Raw genomic sequence first — 17,654 nt, 5'->3', positions numbered from 1 at the left:
AGGAAGGAAGCCACTCAGGGATTTCACCTTGAGACCAATGGGGACTTTAAAACAGTTAGAGTTTAATGACTGTGAAAGAATAAGACTGAGGATGTTTCAACAACATTGTAGTTACTCCACAGTAGAGTGGAGATAACAGTGCTGCCTTTGATATTATTGAGCATAACCTGTTGAAAGGTTTGTGCTGTGGCTTTTCAACCTCTGCCATCGTGGATTCAGAGCTATCTATCTAATATAACTCGAAGGGTTTTCTTTAATGGAAGCTTCTCTAATGTCAAACATGTAAAGTGTGCTATACCGCAGGGCAGCTCTTTAGGCCCTCTAATCTTTTCTATTTTTACCAATGACCTGCCACTGGCATTAAACAAAGCATGTGTGTCCATGCATGCTGACGATTCGATCATGTACTCCTCATCAACCACAGCTGATGAAGTCACTGAAACCCTTAACAAAGAGTTGCAGTCTGTTTTCGAATGGGTGGCCAGTAATAAACTGGTCCTGAACATCTCTAAAATTAAGAGCGTGTTATTTGATACAAATCATTTCCTAAGTTATAGACCTCAGCTGAATATGTTAATGAATGGTGTGGCTTTTGAACAAGTTGAGGAGATTAAATTACTTGCCGGTAACTTAGTTTACAATCTACCATGGTCAAAGCATATAGATTCAATGGTTGTAAAGATGGGAGAGGTCTTTCCGTAATAAAGAGATGCTCTGCTTTTTTGACACCACTTTCCAAAAAGCAAGTTCTGCAGGCTCTAGTTTTGTCTAATCTTGATTATTGTCCAGTCATGTGGTCCAGTGCTGCAAGGAAAGATCTAGTTACGCTGCAGTTGGCCCAGAATAGAGCAGCACGTTTTGCTCGTCATTGTAATCAGAGGGCTGATATAAATACTATGCATGCCAGTGTCTCTTGGCTAAGAGTTCTTCTTTTTACAAGAAATATTGTGTTGGAAATCCCTTATTGTTTGCATAGTCAACTTACACACAGCTCTGACACACACACTTACCCAAGCAGACATGCCACCAGGGTTCTTTTCACAGTCCCTAAATCCAGAACAAATTCAAGAAAGCGTACAGTATTATATAGAGCCCTTATTGTATGGAACTTCCTTCCATCTCATATTGCACAAATAAACCTGGGGATCCTAATAAAATGCAGAAAATGAGGAAGCCTGTACAGAATAAAAAATATTCCAAAACATGCATCTGGTTTGCAATAAGGCACTAAAGTAAAACAGCAAAAAATGTGGCAAAGAAATGAACTTTGTGTCCTGAGTACAAAGTGTTATGTTTGGGGCAAATAAATGTAATAGAGGAAAACCTGGTTGTTTGCTTTTCAACAGACACTGGGAGACAAATTCACCTTTCAGCAGGACAATAACCTAAAACACAAGGCCAAATATACACTGGAGTTGCTTACCAAGGCAACTTTGAATGTTCCTGACTAGCCCTAGCTACAGTTTTGACGTAAATCTGCTTGAAAATCTATTGTATGACTTGAAAATGGCTGTCTTATCAACAACCAACTTGACAGAGCTTGAAGAATTTAAAAAATAATAATGTGCAAATATTGTACAATCCAGGTGTGCAAAGCTCTTAGAGACTTACCCAGAAAGAACCAGAATGACTCAAAGCTGTAATCACTTCCAAAGGTGATTCTAACATGTATTCACTCAGGGGTGTGAACTTGTGTAAATTAGATATTTCTGTATTTCATTTTCAATAAATTTGCCAACATTTCGAGACAACATGTTTTCAATTTGTCATTATGGTGTATTGTGTGTAGATGAATGAGAAAATAAATATATTTCATCCATTTTGAATTCAGGCTGTAGCAAAATGTGGAATATGTGAAGGAGTATTAATACTTTCTGAAGGCACTGTAGATATAAAGTGGATTCGTCACAAACTGCTGTCTTTTACCATAGTCTGTTAGAATTCACCCCTTTTATTAAACCAAAAATGTGTGCTAAGAAAATAGTCAGAGTGTTTGATTTTCTTGACAGATATAACTGTATTGTCACAGTTGTTAATGTGTGTTTGTTTCCAGCCATGCCCAGTCCTTGGCGGCATTGCAGGCCTACTCCCACTGGCTGGCTCAATTCTACAGTGAGGTCCAGAGGCAGAATCAGAGCCGCTTCATCAGCCTTGTCACCTCCACCATGGACGCAACTGCACCACTCATCACTGCTAAGGTAACTATACACACACACACAGTATGTGGTAGTAACAGTATGTCTTTGTTAAATCTTACCTGGTTGCTGATGTTGTGCAATTGGTATCATGACACACAGTGGTTCCATTTTTATGCTGACCAACTGAGCTTGCATATTTGTGTGCTCATTGGCCAAAAACTGGTTATCAGATCATTTCAGCAAGTCAACTAAGAGTCTTTATCAATTCCTTGTTACCTATTTCATTGTCAAACTGTATTTCTATTCTAGGTACCTGAAAAGTTGCTGCTGTCGGCATGCCATCTTATGGTGTCCATGGCCACCACCGTGCGTCCTGTTTTCCTAGTCACGTTGCCCGCCGTGCAGAACATCTTCAACCTCATCACAGAGAGCCAGACTCGCAGGCTCCCCCAAGAGGTCAGAGTGCGCCGTTATGGCTTTAGTGTTATTTTGAGGCTCAGGGCTGAAATTCAATCCACCCATGGGTTGTTATCAATGCCTGGCCTTAATCTTATTTCCTGATTCGAAGTGGACCACTTGAAATCATTTTTAAAAATCTGTCTTGATTCTGGGGTGTAGCACTTTAGGGTGTGTGTGTGTGCGTGTATGCATAATGTGTCTCATGGAATGTCTATACACCCCACCTATATGAGTATGGTTATGCGTGGAGGGATCTGTCTAATGTGTGTGTGTGTCTCCACTCCTCCAGGCCCACATGCTTGTGTGCAGGGCTCTGTCCAACATGCTGCTGCTGCCTTGGTCTAACCTGCCAGAGAGCGAGCAGCAATGGCAAACCCGCTCCAGTAGCCACGCCAGCCTGCTGGCTGCCCTTACCCGCCACTACCGCCTACTGAGGGGCACTGCCAACCAGCCCCCACACCGCCTTGGCCTGGAAGACAGTCAGTTTGGCATCATGCCATTTATCAACCTTTATCAGTCTCTTATAGTTTTGTTAACGCTTCCTTCTATAGTCCTGTTTCGGCTGGTATTTACTAAGAAATAATGTGGTGAAAGATGTGATGACAATGGGTACTTTTAAGTATTTATTTCTAGGTTTGGGTGGTATACTATATAATTATGACTTTATTAGCTGGGTTGTCTGGCCTTGCATTTAGTTTATGTTCGCTTGCTCTTATTAGCATTTAGCTAGCGTCCTCTGAGAATTTGCTAGTAAACAATGTTTGGAAAGAAATTGCACCCCTTGTGGGCACTGACGGTAATACTGCATACCCCAATATGGTACATGAACAGTGTGAAGGTACAGTGGTTGCTCCACTAAGTTTTGTGTTTATGCTGCAGGCCTAAGAGGTGATTTGTGGTTTAGAACGGTGCCCAGCGTCACCACTTCATTGCTCCAGACCAGCGCAAGGGGGAGTTTGAGCACTGATTATGCTTTTGGGTCCTACTGTGTCTCTAACTGACAATGAATGGGTGACATAAACCTAAATAGAAACTGATAATTGTGCACGACTTCAGTATTACTTTCTAAAACGGTTCTTACACTAAGATTTTTATTTTATTTTAGGATTATTTTTCTCTTACTGTAGTAGTGTAGGCCACTCCCGACTGGTCATGTTGTACATCGCCTGAGTGGCGCAACGGTCCAAGACACTGCATAGCAGTGCAAGTGGTGTTGCTACAGATGCTGGTTCAATACCTGTGCAACCCTTGACTGGAAGACCCATGAGATGATTGTAGGGTTTTGGTTTCTCTTCCTCTAAAAACGGAGATAAATAATTCTAAATAACAAACTGGCTTTATTTACAAATTCAAACAATGTCTCACCCAATGTTCAAGAATGGCCTTTTTCTCACTCATTTGACATTATTTGAAAACAAAATATTTAAAAGCCTGTTGGATATTCTCTCAGATATATTATTAACCCTGTTATTAGCAGGACAATATATATTTATCATGGCTCTGAGTGGTGCACAATGGGATTGCCTTGCAGTTCTCCAGCTGTATCCACTGAAAGTGTGCGAGGTTCAAGCTACGAGGGCAGGGGGCACAGGATGGGCCGCAGAGCCGCGCACAGAAGACCGACCTAGCCCATGGGGAAGGGAGGAGGAGGAAGGGGGGTTGACACCCACCCCGCCACACTGGCAACACTTTAAGGGGCATTGCACTAATAATGGCACTGACTAGGGAAACATTCCTGCTGTTCTTAATGCCAGTCTGCACGTTCAAACTAAAACAATGTAACTAATAATGGCATCTTTATGAGAATGACGTATAGAAGAGGGCGAGGAACATGATGGAGTCACAATCCATGTCAGGCACACCTGTGAGCTCTGGAACTCCACCTCGGACAGGCAGAGTTAACATACCCGGCGAGGTCGTCGGTTCACCCTGACATTTCCATTCCTCTTCTGGCAACAGAACTTGACCAACTGCTCACCAGGCACAGCAAGGGCTGTCCAGACCGCTATGCTGTTCTGCTATTCCAAGGATGTATAACAGAAGAGACATACATACCACAAGTGGGCACAGAATGGTGCCCCCAAACATTGACTCTGTACCGGTACCCCCCTGTATATAGTTTTGCTATTGTTATTTTACTGCTGCTCTTTAATTACTTGTTACTTTTATTTCTTATTCTTATCCATTTTTTTAACTGCATTGTTGGTTAGACGCTCGTAAGTAAGCATTTCACTGTAAGGTCTACCACCTGTTGTATTTGGCACATGTGACTAATACAATTTGATTTGATTTGAATACAAACAGTGAGGCAAATGTGGCTTACCGGTGAACCTCTGGGTGTTCATCATTAATATTGTGTCTCAAAAGTTTCTGTCCATGACTGATGCAACCCAAAAACTCATTAGACCGAGTTAATGAGTCCTTGGGGTCACCAAGAAAGTCTGGACATGACCTGCTCTCCTTATGTAAGGAATTAGGCACTTTCCCATGTTTACTACAGTATGTACCGTAGGCTATATTTACTTGTCAGACTGCACAGTAGCCTATTAAACAAATGCAGCTGGCTTATATCTTAAAAATACTTTAAATGCTTTATTTTCCAAATGTAAAAACATATACTGTACAGTACTGTATTTATTCTTCAGCGTCTTTGCTTTCGTTAATAAAATAATTATAAAAATGCTCTTTCAAACACACACTGTCATGTTGTACAGCACCATTATGGCTATTAACAGAGCTATATTTTGGCCTTTATGGGCGGCGCACAATTAGCCCAGCGTTTCTCTCCCTCTAAAAACAGAAATAAAAGTTTTGGCTGTTACAAATATTATTTTGGCCTTTATTCAGATATTAACAGGACAATATACCTTTTACCAACACCTCTCTGTAGTTTGATACTTTGTGGATGGGGGCTCCGGAGTGGAGGGGATCTCCCGCAGTGCCAAATGCGTTACTACAGATACAGGTTCGATATCCGTGCCGGCCGCCACAGGGAGACCCATGGGGTGGCTTTTGGTTTTAATTTTGAATCCTCCAATCCTTTATGTAATTATTGGTCACACATTTTTCAATATACTGTAGGTCTACCGTAGGCGACATGAGTCTCACCAACACAATCTCCAGACCTGAACCCAATTGAAAATCTCTGGAATGTGATTAATAATATATGCCATTTAGCAGACGCTTTTATCCAAAGCGACTTACAGTCATGCGTGCATACATTCTACGTATGGGTGGTCCCGGGGATCGAACCCACTACCCTGGCGTTACAAGCGCCATGCTCTACCAACTGAGCTACACAGGACCACAGAGGAAGATGGATGGTCATAAGCTGTCAAACAAAGCCGAGCTGCTTGAGTTTTTGCACCAGGAGTGGCATAAAGTCACCCAACATCTATGTGAAAGACTGGTGGAGAGCATGCCAAGACGCATGAAAGCGTCAGGGTTATTCTTCCAAATATTAATTTTTCTTCCTACGTTAAAAAATTATTGAGCTTCTTTTCTTTGCATTACTGCGTCTTTTTTGTTATCTTGACCAGTTGTCATTTTCTGCAAATAAATAGTCTAAATGACAATATTTGTACTTGTAATTTGGGATAAATGTTGTCAGAAGTTTATAGAATAAAACAAAACAATTTTTTTTACCCGAACACATACCTATAAATAGTCAAACGAAAGAAACGGATCATTTTGCTGAGGTCTCTTAATTTTTTCCCAAATCTTTTAATATATATATATACACACACACACAGTGGCAAGATGTGAACCCTTTGGAAATACCTGGATTTCTGTGTAAATTGGTTATAAAATTTGATCTGCTCTTCATCTAGGTCACAACAATAGACAAACACACAAACAAATATGTTTTCATGTCTTTATTGAATACACCGTGTAAACATTCACAGTGCACGGTGGGAAAAGTATGTGAACCCTTGGATTTAATAACTGGTTGACCCTCCTTTGGCAGCAATAACCTCAACCAAACTTTTTCTGTAGTTACGGATCAGACCAGCACAACGGTCAGGAGAAATTTTAGACCATTCGTCTTTACAAAACTGTTTCAATTCAGCAATATTCTTGGGATGTCTGGTGTGAAGTGCTCTCTTGAGGTCATGCCACGGCATCTCAATCGGATTGAGGTCAGGACGCCTTCTGGACTGGGCCACTCCAGAAGGCGTATTTTCTTCTGTGTTTTGGGCGTTGTCCTGTTGCATCACCCAACTTTTGTTGAGCTTCAATTGGCAGACAGATAGCCTCCTTGCAAAATGTCTTGACAAACTTGAATTCATTTTTCTGTCGATGATAGCAAGCTTGTCCAGACCCTGAGGCAGCAAAGCAGCCCCAAACCATGGTGCTCCCTCCACCATACTTTACAGTTAGGATGAGGTGTTTGATGTTGGTGTGCTGTGCCTTTTTTTTCTCCCCACATAGTGTTGTGTGTTCCTTCCAAACAACTCAACTGAAGTTTAATCTGTCCACAGAATATTTCTCCGGTAGCGCTGTGGAATATCCAGGTGCACTTTTGCAAACTTCAGACGTTCAGCAATGGATTTTTTTTGGGACAGCAGTGGCTTCTTCCATGGTGTCCTCCCATGAATTGTTTAGTGTTTTACGTATCGTTGACTCGTCAACAGAGATGTTAGCATGTTCCTGAGATGTCTGTAAGTCTTTAGCTTACACTTTAGGATTCTTCTTAACCTCATTGAGCATTATGCACTGTGCTCTTGCAGTCATCTTTGCAGGATGACCACTCCTAGGGAGAGTAGCAAGAGTGCTGAACTTTCTCTATTTAATAGACAATTTGTCTTACCGTGGACTGATGAACACCAAGGCTTTTAGATACTTTTGTAACCCTTTCCAGCTTTATGCAATTCATCCATTTTTAATCTTCAGTCTTCTGAGATCTCTTTTGTTTGAGGCATGGTTCAATGTCAATGCTTCTTGTGAATAGCAAACTCAAATTTTGTGAGTTTTTTATTGGGCAAGGCAGCTCTAACCGACATCTCCAATCGTGTCTCATTGATTGGACTCCAGGTTAGCGAACTCCTGACTCCCAATTTGCTTTTGGAGATGTCATTAGCCTAGGGGTTCACATACTTTTCCAACCTACACTGTGAATGTTTAAATGATGTATTCAATATCGACAAGAAAAATACAATAATTTGTTTGTTATTAGTTTAAGCACACAGTTTTTCTGTTGTGACTTAGATTAAGATCAGATAATTTAATGACCGATTTATGCAGAAATCCAGGTAATTCAAAAGGGTTCGCCTACTTTTTATTGCCACTATGTATATAATTCAATGCATAAATAAAACGTTTGATTTAAATGTAAGGTTAATTATGGGGGAATAATTATGTAATTATAATACCACTATAATTCCATGTAATTCCTATTTTTAAAAAACTTCCGACTGAGTAAAGCCCTTTTTTGACTGGGACAATGTACAATAATCAACACAGAGTGATGTAGTCGTTTTACCTCTGAAGTTTAATGCACTGATTGTAAGGAAGGAACACTAGAGACATCATTCTTTTGGCTTCATAGCATAAACCCTAACATCTTTCTTACCCCCACGCCTCTTTTTTCTTTCTTAGCGAAAGCAGTGTTGCACCAGACATTGCCTGTGCTGAGAGATATAGTGGACAGCATCTCCGGGGAATCCACCAAATCCCGACAGATCTGCTACCAGAGTCTCCAGGAGTCCGTGCAAGTTTCCTTGGGCCTCTTTCCTGTCTTCATCCAGCAGCCAGGTTAGAAGAAAAAACACAATTTTACAACACAACAGTTTCAGTCATAATAGAGAGCTGACTTGTTGTAAGTTTACTACCCATTCACTGATTTTTATCTCCCTTAAATTCAAATTTAAAATCCACCACCACAGTACATTTCAAGTAATTTTACAATGTAACGTTATACGTGTGATATGCCTGAGCAAGGTCAATGTATGTGACAAAAACGTTGCACTTAACAAAATATTTATTAACAAGTACACACAGTGTGCAACTGTACTTTCAGCCATTCTAACAATTTCACAAATGTTGCTTGTGCCCTTTTCCCATTTTCAATGACATTCACCTTTTTATGAATGATATTTCAAGTTTACTACAAGCTCTACGCATACGCAAGATTCGGAGTGTTGCAATGTCTTTTTTCGTCTACTAAAGTGTCTGCTCCTTGTAATACACTCTGGCGTTCTACGTAACTTTCAGGTAGTAAAAAAGTGAGACGTGGTATCATTCCTTCTGCTGCCATGGGGGCAGTGTTGTCACTTGTTTCCATCTGATAAATAGGCTATTCATCAAAGTAGCCTATTTTGCATTGATAATCTCAACAGCTGTTCAAACAGTAAACCAAACAACAAGAATCCACCCAAAAGGTTGGATATTTTGAAATGGTAGAACCTTGCTGTAGCCAACTAGCTAGCCATGTGCTTTTTACTCTGTGACCAAAACATGACGTTCTATGTTTAGCTGATATGGGAGTTAATATGCAAGCAGCATATCAAAGTGGGATAATGTTTTAGGTTACACCGGCAAGTAAAATATTTGGCAGGGCATATTTTTTTCATTATGATTATTTCACATGGAGATGTGGGAAGCTAAAAAAGCTAGCTTGCTATGTTTTTATCCAGGCTAAAGTCAGCTAGCCAGGCTGCCAGCTAGCTACTACTAGTAAGGGAAGGTAACTCTTTCTTGCTTTCACAAAATTAAAAGACCAAAAAATGTTTTTAAAAATTTAAACAACTATCGCCCCCTTGTGAATGGGAGTTAAACGGCGAGGATGTCATGTTACGAAAAGGTGTCCGCTACTCCAAAATCCCGTTCCACCCACATGTACGCACATACAGTAGATCAATGGAGTGAAGCTTGTAGTCACCTTAAAAGGGACCGTTTGCAGATTTCATTTTCTTTATCACTTCAAATTTCATTTTCATTCAAAACATTCTGGTCTTTGATATAATGCCAACGCTGAGTTATTCTTTCTGACATTCTGTCTTTCCCGTTGTCACGCACTCTATCCTCAAGATGTGACGGATGAGATGCTGAGCTTCTTCCTCACACTGTTTCAAGGTCTGCGTGTTCAGATGGGCGTGCCCTTCACCGGACAAATTATACACACCTTCCTCAGCATGTTCACCAGGTAGGTCACACACACACATGCTTAGACACAAATATTGTGACCATTTTAAAGCTACAATCTGGGATTCTGAAAACAACAAAACAGCAGTCCCGCCACATGTTTTGATATACAGTTGAGGGATGAGGCTAGAGAAATGTAACCCCTCTCAAATGAATAGACAGCGCTGTAGATGCAAGGAGTGGCCATCCTCAACAACCCCATGATGGTTTTACACGTTTAGAAGCTATACATTGTTCGTTTACGTTCTTGTATGTCCGTCCGTCCCAGGGAGCAGCTGGCAGCCAGTATCTTGCAGGAGGGCAGCGCAGGCTGCCGAGTGGTGGAGAAGTTCTTAAAGATTCTCCAGGTGGTGGTTCAGGAGCCCGGTCAGGCCTTCAAACCCTTCCTACCCAGCATAATAGCTCTCTGCATGGAGCAGGTCTATCCTATTGTGGCTGAGGTGAGAGTGCGCACTCTCATTCACACTGATATAACAAAAAAATGTATACATGCACTGTGTGTGTGTGGCTTGTCCATCGATAGGTTTGGGCACTGGGTCAGAAAAAAAATATATGAATTTTTGATCAACAATGGATAATAAAGGTCTATTGTGATTTCTTTGTCTGTTCCACAGCGTTCCTCTCCAGATGTCAAAGCAGAGATGTTTGAGCTGCTATACCAGGTGCTTCACCATAACTGGAGGTACTTCTTCAAGACCTCTGTCCTAGCCAGTGTGCAGAGGGGATCGGCCGAGGAGGCCATGGAGAATGAGGCCCAGTTTAGTGCTGCCATGCAGGTGAGTGTTTGGGGGGGGGGGTGCTCACACCATGTTTAGCTAGCTCGTCTGTGCTTGTTGATGTTAGATAGTACTACTGCAGTTGTCAGACATGACACGAATTACCACCATAGCTGGGTCCTTCATTCATTTTTGCACTACACAATAAACTTTTATGAGAACGGTCAGCCCTCAAATGGTAGCTACCTAACATTAGCTAGCAAATCAGTTTAATTTTAGCTGGCCAGGTCATAGAGAACGTTAGCAAGCTAAATATGAGTCTGGCTGGCGCTGGCATGAGTATGTGGTAATGTTAGTTACAGCATGATGAGGGTGAATTCAGTTCTTCATTAGCGAAGCCAGCTGCACGTCACATATTGGCTACCTAACAACTTGACATTATTTATTTTTTGAGGCAGTGGAAACTCAATTCAAACAAGTCCACCAAGGCCAGCCCAACCCGGATTGACTTCAAAGTGCTAATAGAAACGGCGCTTTAGTGAATTTGTCAATACATTTCCAAAAATGTCTAAATGAAACTACAACGCCAAGTTAATAATAGCCTTTTTTAATATTTACCTCATGTACATGATATAATTGGTTTATAGCACCCTTCTAATCATTAAGCAATGTGCAGAAAATTCCACCTCCTAGCCTGTCCATTGTAGAGCTATGATAAGCTTTTTGCCTATTTTCAAATGTAAGTTGTAAACACAATACAGCATGTTGCTGCCATTTGTACAATGTTCTGTTGAAAAAATTGTTATATATATAACGATACCATATTGCTTAAAGAGGATTGTGGTCAATTCAAATTGAATTCAGTCAATTCAGGAATTAAGCTCGATTTCAATGACTTCTCAATAACCTTAAAAGTAGAAGCTATTAATTTCAACTGTTTTTCCTCTTTCTGAATGAACTGCCTTCAATTTGAATTGACCAACCCTGGATTATAACTATCCAGTTATTTCAGTATCTAGGGTGAATGGGTTATGGGTTGTTTTTGGACAGGACTGTAGAATTCCCTGACATGGGCTCAAATCTATTTCTCCAGGCTTTTGGGCAGTCTTTCCTACAGCCAGACATCCACATCTTCAAGCAGAACCTCTCTTACTTGGAGTCCCTCAACAGCAAGCACAAGCTCTACCACAGAGTGAGTTCAGCTCCTAAAGTGCATTTATTGTTGCTCCAAAATTACCCTTTGTCTCTGCTTTGTGACACTTTATTTGTATGGTCCAACTTAATAACCTCACCTAATATTGTTGTCATCATGAAAATATGATTACCTTTCTGTTGCTATCTAATTCTAAACTATATATACAAAAGTATGTGGACACACTTTCAAATGAGTGGATTTGGCTTTTTTAGCCACACTCATTGCTGACAGGTGTATAAAATGGAGCAAACATCCATGCAATCTCAATAGACAAACATTGGCAGTAGAATGGCATTACTGAAGAGCTCAGTGACTTGCAACATCGCACTCTCATAAAATACCACCTTTCCATCAAGTCAGTTCATAAAATTTCTGCCTTGCTAGAGCTGCCCCGGTCAACTGTAAATCCTTTTATTGTGAAGTGGAAACGTCTAGGAGCGGCTCAGCCGCGAAGTGGTAGGCCACGCCTAAGATCACCATGTGCAAAGCCAGGCGTCGGCTGGAGTGGTGTAAAGCTCACCGCCATTGTACTCTGGAGCAGTAGAAATTTGTTCTCTGGAGTGATGAATCCCGCTCTACCATCTGACAGCCCGATGGACAAATCTGGGTTTGGTGGATGCCAGGAGAACGCTACCTTTGGTTTGGTGCAGTAGGAATAATGGTCTGAGGCTGTTTTTCATGGTTTGGGCTAAGCCCCTTAGGGAAATCGTAACGCTACATCATACAATGACATTCTAGACAATTCTGTGCTTCCAACTTTGTGGCAAGTTTGGGGAAGTCCCTTTCCTGTTTCAGTGTCACATTGACAATCCACTAACAGAAGTTTGTCAAAATCAGTGTGGAAGAACTTCACTGGCCTGCACAGAGCCCTGACCTCAAACCCATTGATAAACTTTGGGATGAATTTGAACCAACTGCGAGCCAGGCCTAATTGCCCAACATCAGTGCTCGACCTCACTAATGCTCTTGTGGCTGAATGGAAGCAAGTCCCCGCAGCAATGTTCCACCATCTAGTTCAAAGCCAGACCCCTTGACTTTTCCCACATTTTGTTACGTTACAGCCTTATTCTAAAAGTCATTATATAAAAACAATTCCTCAGCAATCTACACACAATACCCCATAATGACAAAGCGAAAAGTTTTTTTTTGTACATTTTTGCAAGTGTATTAAATATAAAAAACGGATACCTTATTTACATAAGTATTCAGCCCCTTTGCTATGACACTCGAAATTGAGCTCAGGTGCATCCTGTTTCAACTACTTGATCGGAGTCCACCTGTGTTAAGTTCTATTGATTGGACATGATTTGGAGAGGCACACACCTGTCTATATAAGGTCTCACAGTTGACAATTCGTGTCAGAGCAAAAACCAAGCCATAAGGTTGAAGGAATTGTCGTTATAGCTCCAAACCGGGATTGTGTCAAGGCACCGATCTTGGGAAGGGTACCAAAAAATGGCTGCAGCATTAAAGGTCCCCAAGAACACATTGGCTGCCATCATTCTAAAATGGAAGATATTTGGAACCAGCAAGACTCTTCCAAGAGTTGGATGTCCGGCCAAACTGAGCAATCGGGGGAGAACGGCCTTGGTCGGGGAGGTGACCAAGAACCTGATGGTCACTCTGATACAGCTCCAGAGTTCCTCTGTGGAGATGGGAGTGCCTTCCAGAAGGATAACCATCTCTGCAGAACTCCACCAGTCAGGCAGGCCTTTATGGTAGAGTGGCCAGACGGAAGCCACTCCTCAGTAAAAGGCCCATGACAGCCCGCATGGAGTTTGCCAAAATGCTCCTAAAGGACTCAGACCATCAAAAACAAGATTGTCTGGTCTGATGAAACCAAGCTTGAAAGTTTTGCCCTGAATGCTAACCGTCACGTCTGGAGGAAACCTGGCACCATCTTTACGGCGAAGCATGGTGGTGGCAGCATCATGCCGTGGGGATGTTTTTCAGCGGCAGGGACTGGGAGACTAGTCAGGATCGAAGGAAAGATAAACGAGCAAAGTACAGAGATCCTTGATGAAAACCTGCTCAAGAGCTCAGACTGGGGCAAAGGTTCATCTTCCAACAGGACAATGACCCTAAGCACACAGCCAAGACAACGCAGGAGTGGCTTCGGGCCAACTTTCTGAATATACTTGAGTGGCTCAGCCAGAGCCCGTACTTGAACCCGATGCAACATCTCTGGAGAGACCTGAAAATAACTGTGCAGTGACTCTCCCCATCCAACCTGACAGAGCTTGAGAGGATCTGCAGAGAAGAATGGGAGAAACTCCCCAAATTACAGGTCTTCCAAGCTTGTAGCGTCATACCCAAGACTCGATGCTGAAATCGCTGCCGAAGTTGCTTCAACAAAGTACTGAGTAAAGGGTCTGAGTACTTACGTAAATATGATATTTCTGTTTTTAATTATAAATTTAACGAACATTTATAAAAACCTGTTTTTGCTTTGTCATTATGGGGTATTGTGTGTAGATTGAGGGGGGCAATTTAATCAATTTTAGAGTAACGTACCAAAATGTGGAAAAAGTGAAGTGGTCTGAAAACTTTCCAAAGGACTGGATGCTGTTTGCACATGATCTGTAAACAAATGTCTAATGTCCATTTTATTAGGATCCACATTTTTTTATTTAGTTAACCTTTATTTAACTAGGCAAGTCAGTAAAGAACAAATTCTTATTTACAATGATGGCCTAGGAACAGTGGGTTTAACTACCTTGTTCAGAGGCAGAAGGACAGATTTTTACTTTGGAGATTCAATCTAGTAACCTTTCGGTTACTGGCCCAACCCTCTAACCACAAGACTACCTGCCGCCCCAAAATTACATCAGCTAATTTTCCTGTGGTCCCACACAGAACTAAAAAGACCTTACAACTACATTTTACATTGATGACATAATCAACATTTAAATAATGGACAGACAGTTACAGTACCTGACAGGATAATATAAGCACTCTCTGGGATTAGTATCTGTCCAGTTTATATGGTCGATTTGCCTGGCTACCCAAGCTCCTTGCTCCGGCCAAATGCTGCGTGGCCCACGGACGTTAGTTTCTTCTCCACAATTGGTCTGGATCCATTCTACATTTACATTTACATTTAAGTCATTTAGCAGACTTCTAGACCGTCTGATTGCTTGCAGAAGCCAATGGGTTGGGCCAGAACACGTGGGTAAATTAATCATTGGCTTTGATACTCTGATTGGTTTGATGATCCAATCGCTGATTACTTTGTTTTGTACTACACCCCTCATTTTGATGTCACAACAAACTTTATTTTTTTATTTTTTTATTTCACCTTTATTTAACCAGGTAGGCTAGTTGATAACAAGTTCTCATTTGCAACTGCGACCTGGCCAAGATAAAGCATAGCAGTGTGAACAGACAACACAGAGTTACACATGGAGTAAACCATTAACAAGTCAATAACACAGTAGGAAGAAAAAAAGGAGAGTCTATATACATTGTGTGCAAAAGGCATGAGGTAGGCGAATAATTACAATTTTGCAGATTAACACTGGAGTGATAAATGATCAGATGGTCATGTAGAGGTATTGGTGTGCAAAAGAGCAGAAAAGTAAATAAATAAAAACAGTATGGGGATGAGGTAGGTAAAAATGGGTGGGCTATTTACCGATAGACTACCACCCATACGTAGAATGTATGCACACATGACTGTAAGTCGCTTTGGATAAAAGCGTCTGCTAAATGGCATATATTACAATTACAATATTACAGCTGCAGCGATCGGTTAGCTGCTCAGATAGCAGATGTTTGAAGTTGGTGAGGGAGATAAAAGTCTCCAACTTTAGCTTTTTTTTTTTTTTTTTTTTTTTTGCAATTCGTTCCAGTCACAGGCAGCAGAGAACTGGAACGAAAGGTGGCCAAATGAAGTGTTGGCTTTAGGGATGATCAGTGAGATACACCTGCTGGAGCGCGTGTTACGGGTGGGTGTTGCCATCATGACCAGTGAACTGAGATAAGGTGGAGCTTTACCTAGCATGGACTTGTAGATGACCTGGAGCCAGTGGGTCTGGCGACGAATATGTAGCGAGGGCCAGCCGACTAGAGCATACAAGTCGCAGTGGTGGGTGGTATAAGGTGCTTTAGTAACAAAACGGATGGCACTGTGATAAACTGCATCCAGTTTGCTGAGTAGAGTGTTGAAAGCAATTTTGTAGACGACATCGCCAAAGTCGAGGATCGGTAGGATAGTCAGTTTTACTATGGTAAGTTTGGCGGCTTGAGTGAAGGAGGCTTTGTTGCGGAATAGAAAGCCGACTCTTGATTTGATTTTCGATTGGAGATGTTTGATATGAGTCTGGAAGGAGAGTTTAGTCTAGCCAGACACCTAGGTACTTATAGATGTCCACATATTCAAGGTTGGAACTATCCAGGGTGGTGATGCTGGTCAGGCGTGCAGGTGCAGGCAGCGAACGGTTGAAAAACGACTTCAATGATGGCAGTCTCAGACTGATGTATAACGATAGAGCAGCGGAATAATTTGGTTTGTTCTTGCTGTCTGTGTGTCTATTCCAGAAGCTGTTCCGGACCTCCATGCTGTTTCATTTCATCAACGTGCTCCTACAGGTGCTCCTCCACAAAAGTCATGACCTGCTCCAAGAGGAGATCGCCCTGGCAGTGTACAACATGGCCTCCGTGGACTTTGATGCGTTCTACTCTGCCTTCATGCCCGAATTCCTCAACGGCTGCCAGGGTGTGGACGCCAACCAGCGGGCGGTGCTCGGCCGCAATTTTAAACTGGAGCGGGTAAGACTTAATGGGAATTGGTTTATAGAGTGGGTTATGGCCGCGGCGGTGGGAGTCTAGGGTAGGGTATACTGTGTTTCATAGTGAAAGAGGTGATGGTGGTGGGGTATTAGCCAAATATGATATGGTTATGTGCTCTTGGAATTATCAGAGACTCTGGACTGAGAAATATGAGTGGAAAACCGGTAGCATCGTTGTATCTCAGATTTTCCTGTTTGAACTGAATGCTTAGAGTATGACAGGATGCAATTGTTTAATTACCATAAAATCTGTTATGCATGTGACTTTGCATATGTGCAACAAAATATCTAAATTTCCCATGGCCCATATTTGGGACTGGAGGAGGGCCAGGGGGCACAGTATGTGTGCTTATAAACAAAAACTGCCATATGCAACATACAATTTACATTGTCTCTTTTCCAATATATACACTAGCACACACTGGTAGGATAGTTCCAATGGGTGTTCTGGTACATTGGATGTTTAAATTTCACATTTTTGTTTTCTTTGTAACCAGTGCCTCTCTTTCGTTCTCTCTCTCGTTTTAGGACTTGCCCTCCTTCACTCAGAGTGTGCACAGACTGGTAAACGACCTGCGTTATTACAGATTGTGTAACAGCAGCCTTCCCACTGGCACTGTCAAGCTATAGCACATCGCCCACTCCAAACAGCTCAGATTTTCAACATTGTGGTCTATCCAAACAAGTGCTGCCCACTCCCCTCCTATCTACCCCCTCTAATTCTGAGCCACCACCTCTATTGAGCCTCCCAGAGGGATAGGAACTCCACATGGGCTGGCCTGTCTTTTGGGTTGAAGATTCTCTGAGAAAAGTACGGACTGGCGCTTCATTTCTGCTGTAGAGGGTTTTATTATTATTATTTTTTTTAGCAGCGCCCTCCTTCACTTGTCTGTTGCCATTGATGATGACGAGGCCAAATTGATGGACGGCAAGATGGGCAGATCTGGTCTTGCCTAGACCCAATTTAAACCAGACTGAAGCGGTCTGAGCCAGGCCTTCCGTCCCAGGCCTCTGCGACAAGGCCAGGCTGGGACTCAGCACTTTCCAACTCGATTTTGAGTTTTTAAAACAAACTTGTACGCTTTTATTGATCTTGCCTTCAGTTTTTCATCTCCAAAGGAGACAGACTTTCAACTTAATGTCTTTCATATCATTCCATTCTGAAACAGAAGAAACTATGCTTAATTAATAAAGTTTATAAAAAATTAAAAAA

The 17,654-nt window shown here is 41.8% G+C and overlaps 1 protein-coding gene across 2 annotated transcripts in view; it reads left to right on the top strand.

Annotated features, from left to right (window-relative positions):
* xpo6 (exportin 6) overlaps positions 1–17,654 on the top strand; it is a 70,558-nt gene extending 52,904 nt beyond the window's left edge. For both annotated transcript variants that reach the window (XM_046304858.1, XM_046304859.1), the window contains exons 15-24: positions 2,054–2,198; positions 2,448–2,594; positions 2,887–3,076; positions 8,196–8,351; positions 9,627–9,741; positions 10,009–10,180; positions 10,355–10,516; positions 11,550–11,648; positions 16,191–16,421; positions 16,970–17,654. In XM_046304858.1, the coding sequence (XP_046160814.1) occupies positions 2,054–2,198; positions 2,448–2,594; positions 2,887–3,076; positions 8,196–8,351; positions 9,627–9,741; positions 10,009–10,180; positions 10,355–10,516; positions 11,550–11,648; positions 16,191–16,421; positions 16,970–17,071 (1,519 nt within the window). In that variant the 3' untranslated portion in view covers positions 17,072–17,654. The remainder of the gene's footprint in view (positions 1–2,053; positions 2,199–2,447; positions 2,595–2,886; positions 3,077–8,195; positions 8,352–9,626; positions 9,742–10,008; positions 10,181–10,354; positions 10,517–11,549; positions 11,649–16,190; positions 16,422–16,969) is intronic.

This window comes from Oncorhynchus gorbuscha, linkage group LG16, assembly GCF_021184085.1.
Source record: "Oncorhynchus gorbuscha isolate QuinsamMale2020 ecotype Even-year linkage group LG16, OgorEven_v1.0, whole genome shotgun sequence".
Classification (NCBI taxonomy): Eukaryota; Metazoa; Chordata; class Actinopteri; order Salmoniformes; family Salmonidae; genus Oncorhynchus; species Oncorhynchus gorbuscha.
The sequence above is the reverse complement of the archived record's forward strand: the minus strand, read 5'-3'. Positions and strand labels throughout refer to the sequence as shown.